At 44.0% G+C, this 15084-nt stretch overlaps 1 protein-coding gene across 1 annotated transcript in view; it reads left to right on the top strand.

Annotated features, from left to right (window-relative positions):
- Positions 1–9860, top strand: part of LOC105568912 (zinc finger protein jing homolog) — an 84840-nt gene extending 74980 nt beyond the window's left edge. Inside the window, exons 2-9 of the mRNA XM_012024984.1 lie at positions 5040–5442; positions 6674–6987; positions 7316–7778; positions 7967–8146; positions 8220–8361; positions 8474–8604; positions 8685–8752; positions 8823–9860. Coding sequence (XP_011880374.1) covers positions 6692–6987; positions 7316–7778; positions 7967–8146; positions 8220–8361; positions 8474–8604; positions 8685–8752; positions 8823–8997 — 1455 coding nt within the window. The 5' untranslated portion in view covers positions 5040–5442; positions 6674–6691 and the 3' untranslated portion in view covers positions 8998–9860. The remainder of the gene's footprint in view (positions 1–5039; positions 5443–6673; positions 6988–7315; positions 7779–7966; positions 8147–8219; positions 8362–8473; positions 8605–8684; positions 8753–8822) is intronic.
- The last annotated feature ends 5224 nt before the right edge of the window (positions 9861–15084 follow it).

Below are 15084 nucleotides of genomic sequence, written 5' to 3' on the forward strand. Positions count from 1 at the left end.
GGTTCCCCTATATACATATCAAATAATCATATAACTTCAATATTTAGCGAAAATTAACATCTGGAATCGGAAAATGGAAATTACTGCAGTGGTCTTAGTGTTCTAATTCACGCCGTATAATGCCTTACGATGTAACAAGAGACGCTAAATATCCGGCACCAAGATAGCCACGACGATAGATTCCCCTCACCCTTCAGAGCCAACTCCCCGCGTCCATAAGGGTACTTTACGCTTCGCCCAGATATTTCCTACGTCCATGGGACTGCCAATCAGTCATCTTCCGCCCGAGGGTGATTTTGTTCGCCCGTTCAGGCGGGGGAAGGGTGTCAAGGGTCGGCGATATATATATTGGACCAAGTCCACGATCTATTGTCACTGAGAAAGAGAGAGGACGAAAGCAGCACGAAAAGGATCCAAGCCCGGAATGAGTCTCGAATTTCAAGGTGCTCGCGTACTGATTTCATTCTGGAGGGATGAAATGTCGAGGGGAACGTTTTTCTTCTTCCTTCAGGATATCGTTGTTACTTGAAACGATAATTGTTTTCAGATTATAGCACCGAAAATATCGTAGGCGTAAGATACAAAATAACCAAGAGTCACATCGTGTAATTTAAAGAGAAACAATCAATACGTATTAAAATTAATTTAACGGTATAACGCAGGCTCTACATTTTGGTACATTGCTAACCGGTCGTTCTATACGGAAACTAACGCTTGTAGCCTGTTATTTTTCACAGAAGGGACCACGACTGTCACAAATATATCTTGTGTTTCATTGTGCTTTATTTTTGAAAAGCAAACTACGTTTACCCATGGAAATTCGTCCTGTGAATATTTTTTTACACGATTTATGCGTTTCTTTATTTTGAAGAAAGGACTTTTGGAAACTTAAGAAAAAAAGCCAGGCTCGGGACTGTATTCACTCACTTACTCATTCTCCGCTAGCAAAAATTGCAAGTCACAAATCCCATAATGAAAACTGTCAAAAGTCTGTTTAAGGCCTAACCCTTCCTTTGACCCAAGAAACAGAAATGATATACTATATGTGGTAAAGCTTTCGCATTTATAACAAAGGTTACAACTCGTACAGCTGTTAAAAGCTTGTAGAAAAACATATGATAATCAGATTGAAATTACGACAGACTATTATTAGCGAAGGATATTTATAGCAGGATGATAACGCAAATGATAATATGAAAACAATGTTGTGCGTATAGCATCGCGCGCTGCGTTACATCGTGCGTGCAAAGTGTGTCACCTGCCGATGTGTCTGCATTCGACGGTAAACCGTACTTCATTCATCTCGCGCGTCCGTGACTTCACGGATTCCAACCATCGCTTTCTCACGCACGTGAGCGTACACGCAAGACACACGGCGTCGATCGCACGTGTGACTATTTTCGCCGCCGAGCGCTCGCCACTTTTTCAAGCGTTTATGCAGCTTGAGTCACGTTAATTCGCTAACTCGCACGTACGCGGCCGCGCCGGACACATCGAGCGCGGCGCTAATACATTATGTAAAGCCTCGAGACGATTACCGGTTGAAGTCTAATTATGTATGGCACGGCGAAACGTCTTGTTTGAGGCCGTTGTACTGCTCGAATGCCAGTCGTAGTTAATGCCTTCCGTTCCGGCAGACTCTTCTTGACGTAGACCGCGATGTAGCATTCGACATTTTATTAGATTTAACGACAACGAAAGTCATTGAATTAAGTCGATAAATAAAGCAAGCCTTTACGAATACGGAGGAGTGACGCCATTATCTATTATTTTACTTGAATATGCATAAAGAGCTATTTCTATAATTATGCTTATCTTACACGTATCGACAATCGTTTTATTTAGCGATGTCGATAGAAATTAGGAAAATTTGCGAACACTGTCGAGTTTTGCAGAATTAGCTGCACGGAGAGAATTTTCTTTGAAAATTTACCCTGAAAATCGTGAAATCGTGGGACATGGCATTTTGAAGAACCTCATGAGAGTTTTGTGAAATTTTACCATACATTTACTACACGGAGAGACCGATGTGGTTACCGCGTGTCTAATTACGGCTGGCACAACCCCAATAAATAGTAATATTTGGGACAGCTATATCCGTAGTTGTCTCATACCCACATTGGTACGATAAGTAGTGGAGACAACTATATGCGTTTTGTGCAGCAAACTTAGTGAACGTTGCAACACAAAACAATGTAGATGCCACTATTTTTGCCTTAGCCGGTCTTTTCGCGTAGCAAAATGCATACTAATTACTAGTAAAATGTATGGCAAAATTTCAAAAGACTCTTATAAAATTCTCTGCACGTAGACACGAAATCCTTTGTCATTGCCTGCAGGCCGTATTTCGATGATGAATAACGAAGTCGCTTCGCGAATATGGACTTCGCCTCGATTGACTGAAGTTGACACTTTGGAGAGCTAATTGAAAGAGGGAGAGAGAAGCCCTTCGCGCAGTCCTCCAAGTACTTTCAAGCGGTCCATCCGTCCGTCCATTCAATTTCCTGCAAGTTATACCCGGGCCCTGGCCAAGATCGTCGCGCACCGAGGAACGATAGACAGGTTGACGTGCCGTTCTGTCCCTCCCACCCGCTGTCATCCCTTTCCAGCGATTTCCAGCGGAAAGGGCGGAATTCTGTGTTACCGTCGTTGCGCGCGCGTACATACATCCGCGTGACCACGGCCAAGGGCCGGCGAAATGGACGTAGGTCAGTTATGCGAAAGCCGCCGCGCGCGATAAAATCGCGCGCGTCCGCCGACGCTGCAAATATCATTTATTCCCGTCATTATTGCGCGCGCGCGCGCGCGTTATGCAATTAACATGGGGATGTATAATGCATGAGCGTCTGCATCAGCGCCGATGGCCGTCTCGATTTTCGCACGCGGCGCACACGAGAACCCGATAAAGGCGTAACGAGCGTAAAGCGCGGGCTCTGCTACGAAATCAGTTTCGCATGTGTAGATACACACATCCCTCGCACGACCGTGCAGCTGAAAACGAAACGCGTTCGTTGCCGTTGTTGCTCGTTGCTCTAGGAGTTGCGATCTTCTGCTTTACTATAGAGAACCACGTAGACGGCGAAAGCCTGTTCTCCAGAGGCCTATTAAAATCTAATTTCATTTTAATTGCCCTCCTGGGTGCCTATCTTGGCGGATGCCTCATTAACGTCGTATTTGTTACCCGAGGAAGCTTTACACGCGTGAAAATTTTGACAAAACGCTATTTTCAGACTTCAGGCACGTGGAAATATTTCCTTGTTCTAATTCTAAAAACACGCATTCGAATGCTGTTATCTTGTCCCGTTAGCATTTGGAGCACTTAGGGATCATTACAATGCCATTAACAGTTAACGAGGACGTAGTTGCCCCCAAGTGTTCCAAGATAAGAATTTTACACGCGTGTCAGCAAGCAGATCGTCGCTTCGCTCGTAATTTACGTAACGAGAAACGTACGCGGTCGGACCGGTGTGGAGTTTGATATTTGGCGGGGTTGATTCAATGGACGAGGAATGAAAGACGATGTTTATGTCTCTCTCCGCCGCTCGTCAACGGAGACTGACCACCTGACTTTACGCACTGTGCCACGCGCTGCGTGGAAAGGTCAGTGTCTCTTCCTCTCGACGGGGACTTCGCGATTCGCGGCGAGGGAGACGAACGTTGTCCGAAATATCGGCCGGCCTTATCCGGCGAAAGCGAGAGAACGGCGGTATGGAATCGTCGTTTTTCCCTCGTTTTCGGCCACTTTATAGCCGACCGGATAATTTACGACCGCTGATACGCGACGAAACGACGCGAAGCTGACGTGTTCGCGAATGCGAGAAGAGATGCGCGCTCGATGCGCGCTATTTTTTTCTAGAAGCTACGATAATGCGGAAAATTGCAGGATAAAACCTAATTGTTCGCGTATGCGCTTGACTGCGCGTTTTTACAATCGTATTTCACAATAAACGTAGTCGTCTGACTTCTATCTCGCGGGCAATGTCTCGCTTTGATGGCCAGCACTATAGAGCTAAGGTAAATAAGAAATAGAGTCAGAAATCGGAATAAAGAATTCTCTCTGCAAGATGATACACAGTTTTCGCAAACGTCAAACCTGTTAAAAAATCCGACGACAAATTTCCCGACACGCCGCTTTTCACCGCCCGTGTGTCTCCCGATTCGCTTGCAAATTACCAAAACGGGTCGCCGAGCCGCGACACTGGAAGCCCCCAAACGACGACGGCGACGGGGCCAGGCCGATTGGCAATGTCTGGGCCTGTAATTAGGTTTGCGTTGGTGGTAACGTCATTACTCGGTAAGCTTGCAATTTCCTCGTGGCCGCCGCTGCCGCCGCTTGTCGTCCTCCAACCGGTTCCCCTCGTGGCGCGCTTCGCGGTTGCCACGAAGGCTGTTTGCTTCTGGACCGAGAGCGATCGACCGACCACACCGGCGACTCGTCTCGCTTGGACCCAGAGGGGAAAAAAGGGCGACAGACCGGAGCGCGGCGAGGTGCAACGAGGTGGTGGATGAGCCATCTTCATTCGGATAAATTGTGCCACCGCTTTGCAACGGGGCGTCGTCGTACGACGACGCGTACACGGAATTGCTGCCGACATAATGGTCGGGCGTAGCACAACCGTAACGAGATACTATTGTGTTGCGTTAAACGCAGTAGGTGGTATCGCGTCGAGGAAATTTTTCTCTCATTAACGAATCGTGTAACGCAACGACAAGCTTGTCACAAGCTGCCAGTAATCAGAATAAATGTCTTTCTATTGCTACGTTCTGAAAGATACCTCGGTGTCTTTTGTCGCTGGATATTAATTTGAATTTCTACTCTTGAAACCCCACATTTATCCACTTAATATCAATCAATTAAAGGGCAATGCGATAGAAACGTGGGGTACGCTCTATTCTAATAACAACAATACACTGTGTAACAATGATGTAATGATAAGATGAAGAAGTTGGGGCTTCTTCGATATGCAAATTTCGCGAGCGCGCTTCTTCCCCGAGGGTTTTCTGTTACTAAACTACGGTATCTTCTTGGTGTGTTGCAGTGGAGTCGCGGTGTCTTGCGGAGAATGCAGCAGCAGTGGCACCAGCGATATCACAGAGCCGGGCTCGCCGTGCAGCACCAGCAGCGACGAGGGGGTAGCAGCGATACGCGGCACGTCCGCCAGCCCGCTGCCGTCTTTACCCAAGCTGGCGCCGTCGTTGCAGCCCAGGCCCCAATGGCCCTGGACCCCACCGTTGGCAGCGACCGCCTACTCCACCGTCGCGTACAAGAGGCTGAGGGGCGAACCGGAGGCTGGCGCCCTTCCGCGCTCCGGCGCCGCTGATCCCACCTCCAGGGGGGTCGTCAAGGGGAGCGGAAAGACCACGGGCGGCCAGCATCACCACGAGTCCCAGGGCAAGATCACGGAGTACTTCAAGACGCAGATTAAGCCGCAACAGCCGAAGGTTGGTCTCCTACTCGAGATCGAGGCAAATAATAAATATGTCAAGGAGCCGCATCCAGTTTTTATGCGGGAAGACGAAGGCGTCGGAGGGACAGATTACTCGATCGGAGAGATCTGGAGAGATCTTTTCGTAAAAATTGAGCCCTTAATTATCATAGGTGCTCCACCAACAGTCGTTTTGAAAACGTGTGAATAAGGTTGACTCTGAAAGCCCCGCGGTCGGTTTCTATTACTATACTGGTAGGTAGCCACTCGAAGACGAAGGCATTGACACATTTCGCGCCCTAAGGGAGTCGCGTGAGACTCTTTGATTTTCCAGGGTCTTTGACTTCAAAAGCGCAAGTGGACAGACGGTCGCTCTTCATTTAATCCGAACGTGGACAAAATTTTAATTTACGGATTGTAGAAATGTATAAAATTCATTGTCGCAAGATCGTATGTACTCATCGTTTGTTTAACGATATTTGATTTAGGGAACGTAAAAATCGAATAAATCAAAGGAATAGTGGCGGAGGAAAGCTTCTTCGATTAAAATCAATGCTGTAGCAGAAGATATCGACCGGTTTTACTTGGGTGCGAACACTTCAGATACAGACTCGCCTTATCAGCGAACATGCGTTTATCGGATATTGAATTAGCCTTTTTTTTTTAACAAACCCGCGCATAGGTTTTTCCAGTAGGTTGATATTAATTCACGGAAATTGCTCTTGTCCTATCGATCGGCGGCGATTTAACATAGCACATTCTTGATAATTCGCGTTCGCATCGCACCGCGTTTAACGCTAAATGTGTCTCGTCTATTTATATTACGAGAGTAAAATTAATATTAGATCAAATATACTTGTGCCGCGTTTATAAAAAGCAAGAAGAGAAGTGAAACAAGTTATTTGACATAAATTTTCAGAGTTTCAACGATTGAATTTTTGTCTGGTATACTATTTCGATGTTGCTGTTAGCGTGCTCCATACAGACAGTGACCTCGTTTTAGCAAAAATACGTTGTTCTTTCAATATTACCGAGATATTTACAGGAAACTATTGAGGGCGTTATATTTGAACAGTATCTATAATCAGGATCTCCCTACGTTATGTAATGTGGACGTTAATAACAAAATTACTTAATTTTCATCTCTTTTGGAAAAAATCAAGTTAATGTTTGATTGTCTTCAGCACAACAAAGTACATAAATAAATAGTACATACTGAAATCGTATCGTTATATTTCCGTTGGCAGACAAAGAAGACGAACGAAATGGTGCTAGTAGCGAAGAGCTCGTCGGAATTTCGGAGGCCACCTATGGTGCAGAGGAACAAGGGCGGCCTGGCTAAGTACTTGGGCACCGTGTCGTCCAACACAAACCGTAGTACAATGACCAACGAGCCTTGGGAAGTGAGAACGTTGACGTCATCGAACATCACGAATAAGGTACCGGTAGTCATCGTGCCAAGGGCCAACGGCAAGATAGACAAGAAGCTGCCGAAATCGCTGCCAACTCTGCCAATCTCCAACGACGTACTGAAAACTCTGCCCAAGATCTCATCTCTTAGGTATAGATACTGAGTCCGGTATTCACGGTCGCATTACGCTGATTAATTAGTCAATTAATTGACTAAACTTTGCTATTGCATATTGAAAAGGGTTTCCTAGACAACATGCGTGTCTACAACATGTTTTAAAGACGTATTTTCTGACTTTTTAAATAGAACTCTTAAAAGCGTCTTCCAAGCATTTTCAAGACTTTCCGTGTAGCTCGGATTTTATTAATCCATGAAACATGTAATTTGTATATTTTAGTTAAAAGAGATGGAACACCAATCTTGGTAAGTAAAGACTGTTTTCTGATTAATGACCGTGTGTTTTTTTTGTGTGAAACAGATTAACTTCGGACGCGAGTATTAATTCGACCAAGGGCAGCTCCCCGCCCGCTACTGCCGCCTCGTCACTGCTGAGCGAATCGTTGGACTTTAAGGCAATCTTGGCGAAGCCGCACGTGAATGAGAACAACAATCTGACGAACAGCTGTGGAGGTATCCTGGGTGCGTTAAGATCGCAAAGCGGTCATGACTCCCCCATTTCGAGGCTCTCTTCGTCGTCGAAAGAGGACAGCAAGGATGAAGATGCGCAATCGGCGCCAATCGATGAAGATGACGTAGATGAGGAGGACTCCCGAGGCAGCGAATCGAAACCGTCGCCTATCCTCTCGGCACCTACTACCATCCGGTTCCCGGCACGAGCGCCCGAGAAGGACAGATCGCAGGCTACTGACAGCGGGATTTGTCGCTGGGATAAGTGCGAAGCCAGCTTCGAATCCATGGGTGGTCTTTTAGAACATCTACAGGTACGTGATAGAACATTTTTTACCGTAAATCTTTATCTCTCGCAGAAAATGTTCGAAAATCAATCAATGGAGTTTCGTACTTCTTACTTGAAAGACAGTTGAAACTTATTACTAATAAGTATTATCAAGTTAAACTTTTTTCAAGTAAGAATATTAGCTTTTGTCTACAACTTTTGTATTTTTTATAGGCTGCGCACATCAATACGCAAACCGGCGGCGACAATTTCGTCTGTCATTGGCAGGGATGCAAGGTGCAAGGTAGGACCTCGTGTTCCCGACGTTGGTTGGAAAGACACGTTGTGTCTCACGGCGGTAACAAACCTTTTCGATGCATTGTCGACGGTTGCGGTTGCAGATTTAGCTCTCAGGTAACGCGTCTATTTTCCTCACATACCATTGACTTTTGTTCGGGAAAATATTCAGAAACTAATCCATTTACAGACCGCCCTCGAGAGACACGTGAACGGTCACTTCAATCAACCGGAAACGAGTAATAGTAATGGGAGACGTAGTTGCGAGAACGGTGGCAAGCTCGTTAGAAGGAATGGCAAGAAGCTTAGATATAGGCGGCAACCTTGGTCTGGTGAGTATTGCTTTGCGACTCCACAATTAATTATGTATTTTCTTTCTTGAATATTTTATAAATTGGTAGTGTAAAAAAAATGATACGTTTCGTTAATACGGTGTCTTTACAGCGAGACTTTTTGATTACTTCGACTCGGGAATAATGGAGGGTCTCCAGCACAGGCTACTGGAACTAGCAACATCGAGGACGCAAGGGCGACTAGCTGAAACGCCAGGAAACTCGATGGCACTAACTAGTCAAGTAAGCTACGAGTGTAAAATTTATTTCAACTGACATTGTAAAATGTATTGAGATTTGCTTCAATAAAACTGCTTTTACAGGTTTTAGCGAGAAGAGTCGAAATGGATGGGAAGAGGAAGGTATTGCTGCGGTGGCATCCTCCAGATATGTAAGTTGCTTTCTAAAATTATACTTTCCTAAGACTTGTGATTCATTTGTATTGTTGTTGTTGCCTACAGAGAACCGGACGAATGGGTATTAGAATCTGAAGTACAAAGTACGAAACACGTAGGTATTCGTGAAGTGGCTGCTAGTAACCCGGAACAAGTGAGTTTGGCTCTCTATCCCGCGATAAGCGGTCTCACGCCGACGGCACGAACGAAGCAGCGCCGGAAGCCAGTAAAGAACTCGTGATAATGCCGGACGATTGGCCGGATACCAGAACTGACCTAATGAGTGCCGACACCTGAACCAAGAAGAAGCATATAGAGTGCTGCCTCTGTGCACGACACGGTCTACAACGCTTCCTGGTCGGTGGAGACAAAGGCCATGATGGTGCGACCTGAAATACCCGGACGTATCGAAAGAGATGAAAACCGCTTTAGAAGATAACTTATCTAAAGATGAACGACCAATCCTTGTAGATTGATTAGGGAATAAGAATCGCAATGTTGAAGGAAATCAAGAGATAAATTCAAGATGAATCGAGGAGCGGACAGTAGCGATAAGAACAAGGGACACAGCTGGACGATAAACAACGGGAAACGATCATCCGTCCTCCGTTTTTTTTGGGGACGAGAACATTGCTCAGCAATGAACTTCTTCGTCGTTATTCATCGATGGATACATCTATTAATCGCGCTAATTCTACGCGGATCCTTGCCACGAGTACCTCGCATACTTCGACCCTCGTCGGCTTCGGAAGCGCTAAGTCTGGGCCTCGAAAGTGCCTCACCGTGGATACGTTTTGTACCGTCTTCTACTGCCGATCACGATCCTAGAGACAGACGCGTGGTGGAAATGGTAGTAATGGTAGACAAAGACAAAATGCGAAAAAAAAGAAAGCAGTAAAGAGGAGCTTTTGCGTATTTGGTTTTGCCAAAGGAAACAGAGGGAGAGAGAGAGAGAAGAGAGCACAGACAAAATATTTAAGCGGTAGTTAACAATTTATAAGGAGATAATCACTCTGGTGGCCTTAGGATTCAATTAATATCTAACATCGGCCCCTTGGCACTTCCGGGAACTGATGGTATCTTTGCAATTTCCGACGATGCCTCGAAAAAAAAGGAGAAAGGAAAAGAAGAAACGCCTACTTCCATTTACAACTCGGTAGAGACTTGCGTTGGCTGTCATGTGATGACAGGAAAAGAGGGGAGGAGACAAGAGACGAGAGAAGAAGGAAGAGGATCGTGGACGGCGCGAAGCGGACGCAGAAGACTGTATCGGGACTGTATGAAGGATGAGAGAAAATTGGGAAAGGGGGTGGGAGTTCTGATAGGTGAGGCTGTAAGAGTATGAATGAGAGTATGTATATGTGTGAGAGAGACTGAGTGATAATGCTCCGAATTCGCCGTTATTTCCCTCAATGGGGTTGACAGTCTCCCAAGGCTTGAAAGCTCGGCATGAAATTGAAAGATTACGTATTATTGGACGACATCGTATACCACCGCGATTTCTGTAGAGGATTATTTCTCTTCTTCATAGAACGGAGAAACGATGTACAAAACAAAATTAAGGCAAAGAGAGTGATTCCCAAGGCCCGAGGCGCATGCTCGAAAACACCAGCTTTTGTAGAAAAGCATCGAGCTTACCTCGTTTCCGCGCCCGAAACTTGTTCGAATTCTATTTCTGTACTTCATCATCGCGTTACTTTTATCTTTCTACCGAGTCTCGTGCAGCATATTAGCGTACGCTCGTTGCATTGAGAAGCACAAAACTTAATTGAGTGCCAAGGTAAAGAGAAACGGGAGTAGTTAATATGCTGCGCGACCGCTACCGAGGAGCTGTTACCCTCAAAAGGGGTAAATTACGTAGGCTGTGTTATTTCCCACGACTTGTTAAGCGAAGAATGCTAAAGGAAGTGAACAAAGAGGCATGACGTACGCCGTGTGGCCGCTGTCGCGTGTACGTAGTTTATCGCGTTCACGAAAAAATGAAATGAATTTTACAATCGCGAATGTTTCTTGTGATCGTGGAGTGGCTACACGGCGCGCATGTACATGCATAGCGAATAAGAACTTGATGTAAATTAAAGCTAGCGAAGGAGAAGAATATGCGTCGTGTCGTGTGTGTTGAACGATTGAAAGTTGAATGAGAAATTGACGGGACGACTGAGAGAAAATTAGAATGGGTGAGTAGATGAATGTGAGTGAGGGATGGAGAGTTACATAGAGAGAAAACTGGAGACCGTATGAGACACACACAGACAGACAAAGACGGAACGTCATTACACACCAGCTGAGAAACACTGCCAATATAAATGTAATTAAGAGCTCTACGACATAATTAATCAATTAATTATTCTTACTATTATTATAAAGTATGATTGTAAGTGTATAACCGAATAGATCTCTAGCTGACGCGCAAGGATGCATGTAATGAGAAGCGGCCGTTCCGATGTCACGTCCGCCTCATGGGACACGATATTTTAATCAATGACAATTACTTTTTCTCAAACTGCCGATGTGTGAAGAGGTGTCCCGTGCACGTGGCCGTGCGCGGCGCGTCGCGAACGCGAGGCCACGAGTTGTAAATGTAAATACTTAGTTGAAATTATCGTAACGAAACGGCATATTACACGAAACCCTGTACTCGCAGCCGCGGGCTTGTTACTCGTCGCCGCTGAAGCAAGCCACTCGCGAGTACCGAAAGCTATCTAAAAAGGTACGTTCTCTCTGTATCCGTTCATTTTCGTGCACAGCGTTCCCGCGAGGGCGGCACGCATACGGCGGTGGATTAATATCCTTCCTTTTGAAGGAATCAAAAAATCGACACCGGATGATATAAACGCGTCACTGCCAGAATCACGCACTGCCAGCCCCGTCGTTTTAGCGACGCGCCTCTAACGTAGTATCTCTATTGCACGAGCATATATTCGTTCATATCGTGCTTCTAAGAAACTCGTCGTCGGCTCTTTTCTCTTTATACGTACAAACACATACACACGCACACGAACACGCGGCCTGGCCGTAACTACCGTTCCCGGATTTGTATATTCTCCGAGTGCATATTGCCGTTCCTAAGGAAATGATTATTAACATAACGCGTTGTAAGTTATTTTGATAATTATAAGCTAAATTCAGTTTTTACATTTGGGTATGATCCGTCAACTTGGGATAATTAATTATTCGTGTTCTGTGTCTATTTCAACGGAAAGGTAATTTATTTTTAGCTTTAGAAAAGAGAAAATTATTTAATTTGTAGTTTTCTTTAAGACCGGTGATATTCTCTCCGAGCGCTCATGTGTCGTGCACTGCCAAATTTCGTCAAGCATGTGATTTAAGGCACTGCTAGTGAGACATACAGGACAGAAAGAGTGTGAAAAGAGACACCATTAGTTCTGCCGAGGACTGCCTGTCTGTTATCCGCGTTTCGAATTGATCCAAGTTTCATTGGAGCGATTCCTCAATGCCATACGATGTTTCGTGAGAAGTCATGTGTTCTTCGTGATCCCGCTTTCGGGCCGAAACACGATAAGATATAAAAATGGGAATTAAGAAGCAAATAAGAGTTATTAGAGATTATAATAACAATGTATCAAGATATACAAATAATACAAAAATTCGGGATACGTTGGTGAAGAGATGTTTGAGAAATAAGGATCTTTCGTGACAGATTTGATTATGTTTCTAAAATAAAATTTTATAATTTATTTAATATATATTATATCATACAGTTATTAAGCATTAATTTTAGAATTAATTCATAATAATTGTATATAATTTATATAATATATAATTATTATATTTCGTTCTTGCTCTTCGATATCTTCATTACATATTTTATTGTGTTTCGATCATTCATCGCCTAATTTTTGTTCTTTTGTGGTGCGATCATCCTTTCTTCCGACTGTAATTTCTATCTTTTCACCTTGCCAATTTTCTGTCGCACGATCTCTGCTCATGTAAAACGATTTGTCAGTCAGATTGTATCGATTAGATAAGGGACCAATCTTTTACGTACGTGAAAACTTGTCTGCCATTTCTGGCACAAATAATCATTTCACGGAACATGTCTTTCTTCGCAACTGACCAATTAGATCGATGGTACTTCAAGACTTTTTAGTTGATACGGGAATATTTAGTTATAATTTATTAGAAAGAGAAAAAGGGGGAAAAGAGCTGAGCAGAGGTTGCGTTAGTTATTAAGTACATTCTTTCCTTGTTCTTTTTTTTTAACATTTTTGTAACATTAGAGCGTAAAGGTGAAACGATAGGAAGAACGCTCGGTTACTTGGTCGTGCTTGATCTCGTGAAATGGAAGAACCGCAACAAATGGTAAAGAGTGAGAAAGAGACGGAGAGGAAAACACTCTTCGAAGGTCCTTCCAATTATCTACTTCTCGCGATGTAAAATTAAATTCGAGCGGATCAGCAATACGAAAATTATGGAAAGATACAATAAAGGAATTAAGCTTCGTGGTAATTTTTTAAACGAGCTCGGTATGATATCTTTGTGGTCTTCTCTACAATAAGTTCATTCGAGTTGCGAATATGTATTTAGGGCGCTCTTGTATAATTATGTAATTGGTGAGTCTAATTCCGACTGAGGATTCTTTTGTACGTTACGTTCTCTCGTGCTTACGTTATTCCCCTGTAACTAATTGCGGGCAAGAGTCGCACCTGCGTTCATTGTCGTTAGTAAAGAAAATGATCCGATTATGTGTAGCTAAGAGAGTTTTTTTTTTTACGTTGTAACATGGCGACCGCATTTTCTTAGCATGAATAGTCGAATCGACGGCGGTGAATGAATTTTGCCACCATAAACTGTCAAGGATATTGAAAAATACACGTGGTCCTAGCCACACACACATCCACACGTTAACTATAGCGTCTCTATTTACCATCGTTCGTATCGGCCTGCTGACAATTCTAAATTTATCAATGTAGTATCATTGAATTTTTTATAATAATGATAATAAAGAGACGGAAGGCTGAAAGAGAAGGGGGAGGACACGCGTAAAACGATTTGTATACGTTTTTCTGGTGCACGAAGTCTGACCCGAACGGAAATCATCTCATTTCTATGATTTCTGGTGTTCTTTTTTTTACACACGCGTTTCGTGCGTTTTTCTTTTGTAGTTATATAAATCAATCCACGCGATGTTGCGCAATGCATTAAGTAATAACGGGCGTACGTTTAAGGGAAACGTTGTAAAGTGTTCTCTAAGTTAATTAGGTCTGTATTCGCATTGGAGAAAAAGAGTAGAAAATATAACGAAGCGAAAGACGTGAACACTCGTTCTTTTTTTCCTATCGCGTTTTTGGAAACAACTTTGCGGAACACACAGACACATACACACACATATACACATAGATATATACGCTGTAGGTTTACTTTTTTTTTTTTGAAAGATGCGTGAGAGAATGAAAGAGTGAGTGAGTGAGTGCGAGAGTGAGTGAGAGAAAGACAGAGTGTGTATGTGTATGTGTGTGATTAATTGTAATTAATATAGGACACAAAACTAATGGGCGCGAGAAAGAAGAATGAAAGGGAAGGTATGCGAGAGTATGCAGGGGTACAGGAATTCTGTGGGCATCGTATTTTTGCAAAAATTAGAAGAAGCAAGCGCAAACGAAAGAAAATTTACCTGTGAGATTCTCCCTATCTACTTAATCACGACTTACTTATAGACTTCACTGAATTAATTATCTAGTAGTACGCAAAGTGTCTCTTGTTTTTAGAGAACAAATTTTTTACCTCTTTTTCTCAAGCAAAAAATCCACGCGAAAGACTTGGGTGGCGTTCAGAGTGTTACTTGCATAAATTTTAAGATTAGGAAAATTGGCAAAGATAAAAATCAAAGAAGGACGGAAATCTATTGCGTTAACTCATCGGACGTTGATTGGATACTTATCTGGGCGTGGAACGAAAGCAACTGACACTTTCGCGTGGAATTTTCTGGAGTGTCCTGGAAGAGCCGAGAGAGTGGATTTCTACGAGCGCACGTACACAAAACTCGAGAATCTCACACGGCGTTGACGTAAGAAGGGGACTAGCGAGAGTTGCACGCGTTGCAAACGTATGTGCGAGGGCTCCGGGTGCGGCTTGTCAGTTTTCGTCGAACCCGATCGTCACTGTACGTGAATGTAGCAGCGTGTCGATAGAAGTCGCAAGGCTTGTAAATGTATAAAGGAAAAGCAGCAGCACACCGAAGGTCGGGAGAAGTCGGTCGCGGCGGATATTATTTTGCGCGGGCGGCGATGGGACGGAGATTAAGACATTATGATTTTCGACCGGGTTTCTTTGCCGCAGCTCCGGAATTTGTAAATAATTGAATGTG

This window comes from Vollenhovia emeryi, unplaced genomic scaffold (assembly GCF_000949405.1).
Source record: "Vollenhovia emeryi isolate VEMERY1.0 unplaced genomic scaffold, V.emery_V1.0 DF939127.1, whole genome shotgun sequence".
Taxonomy (NCBI): domain Eukaryota; kingdom Metazoa; phylum Arthropoda; class Insecta; order Hymenoptera; family Formicidae; genus Vollenhovia; species Vollenhovia emeryi.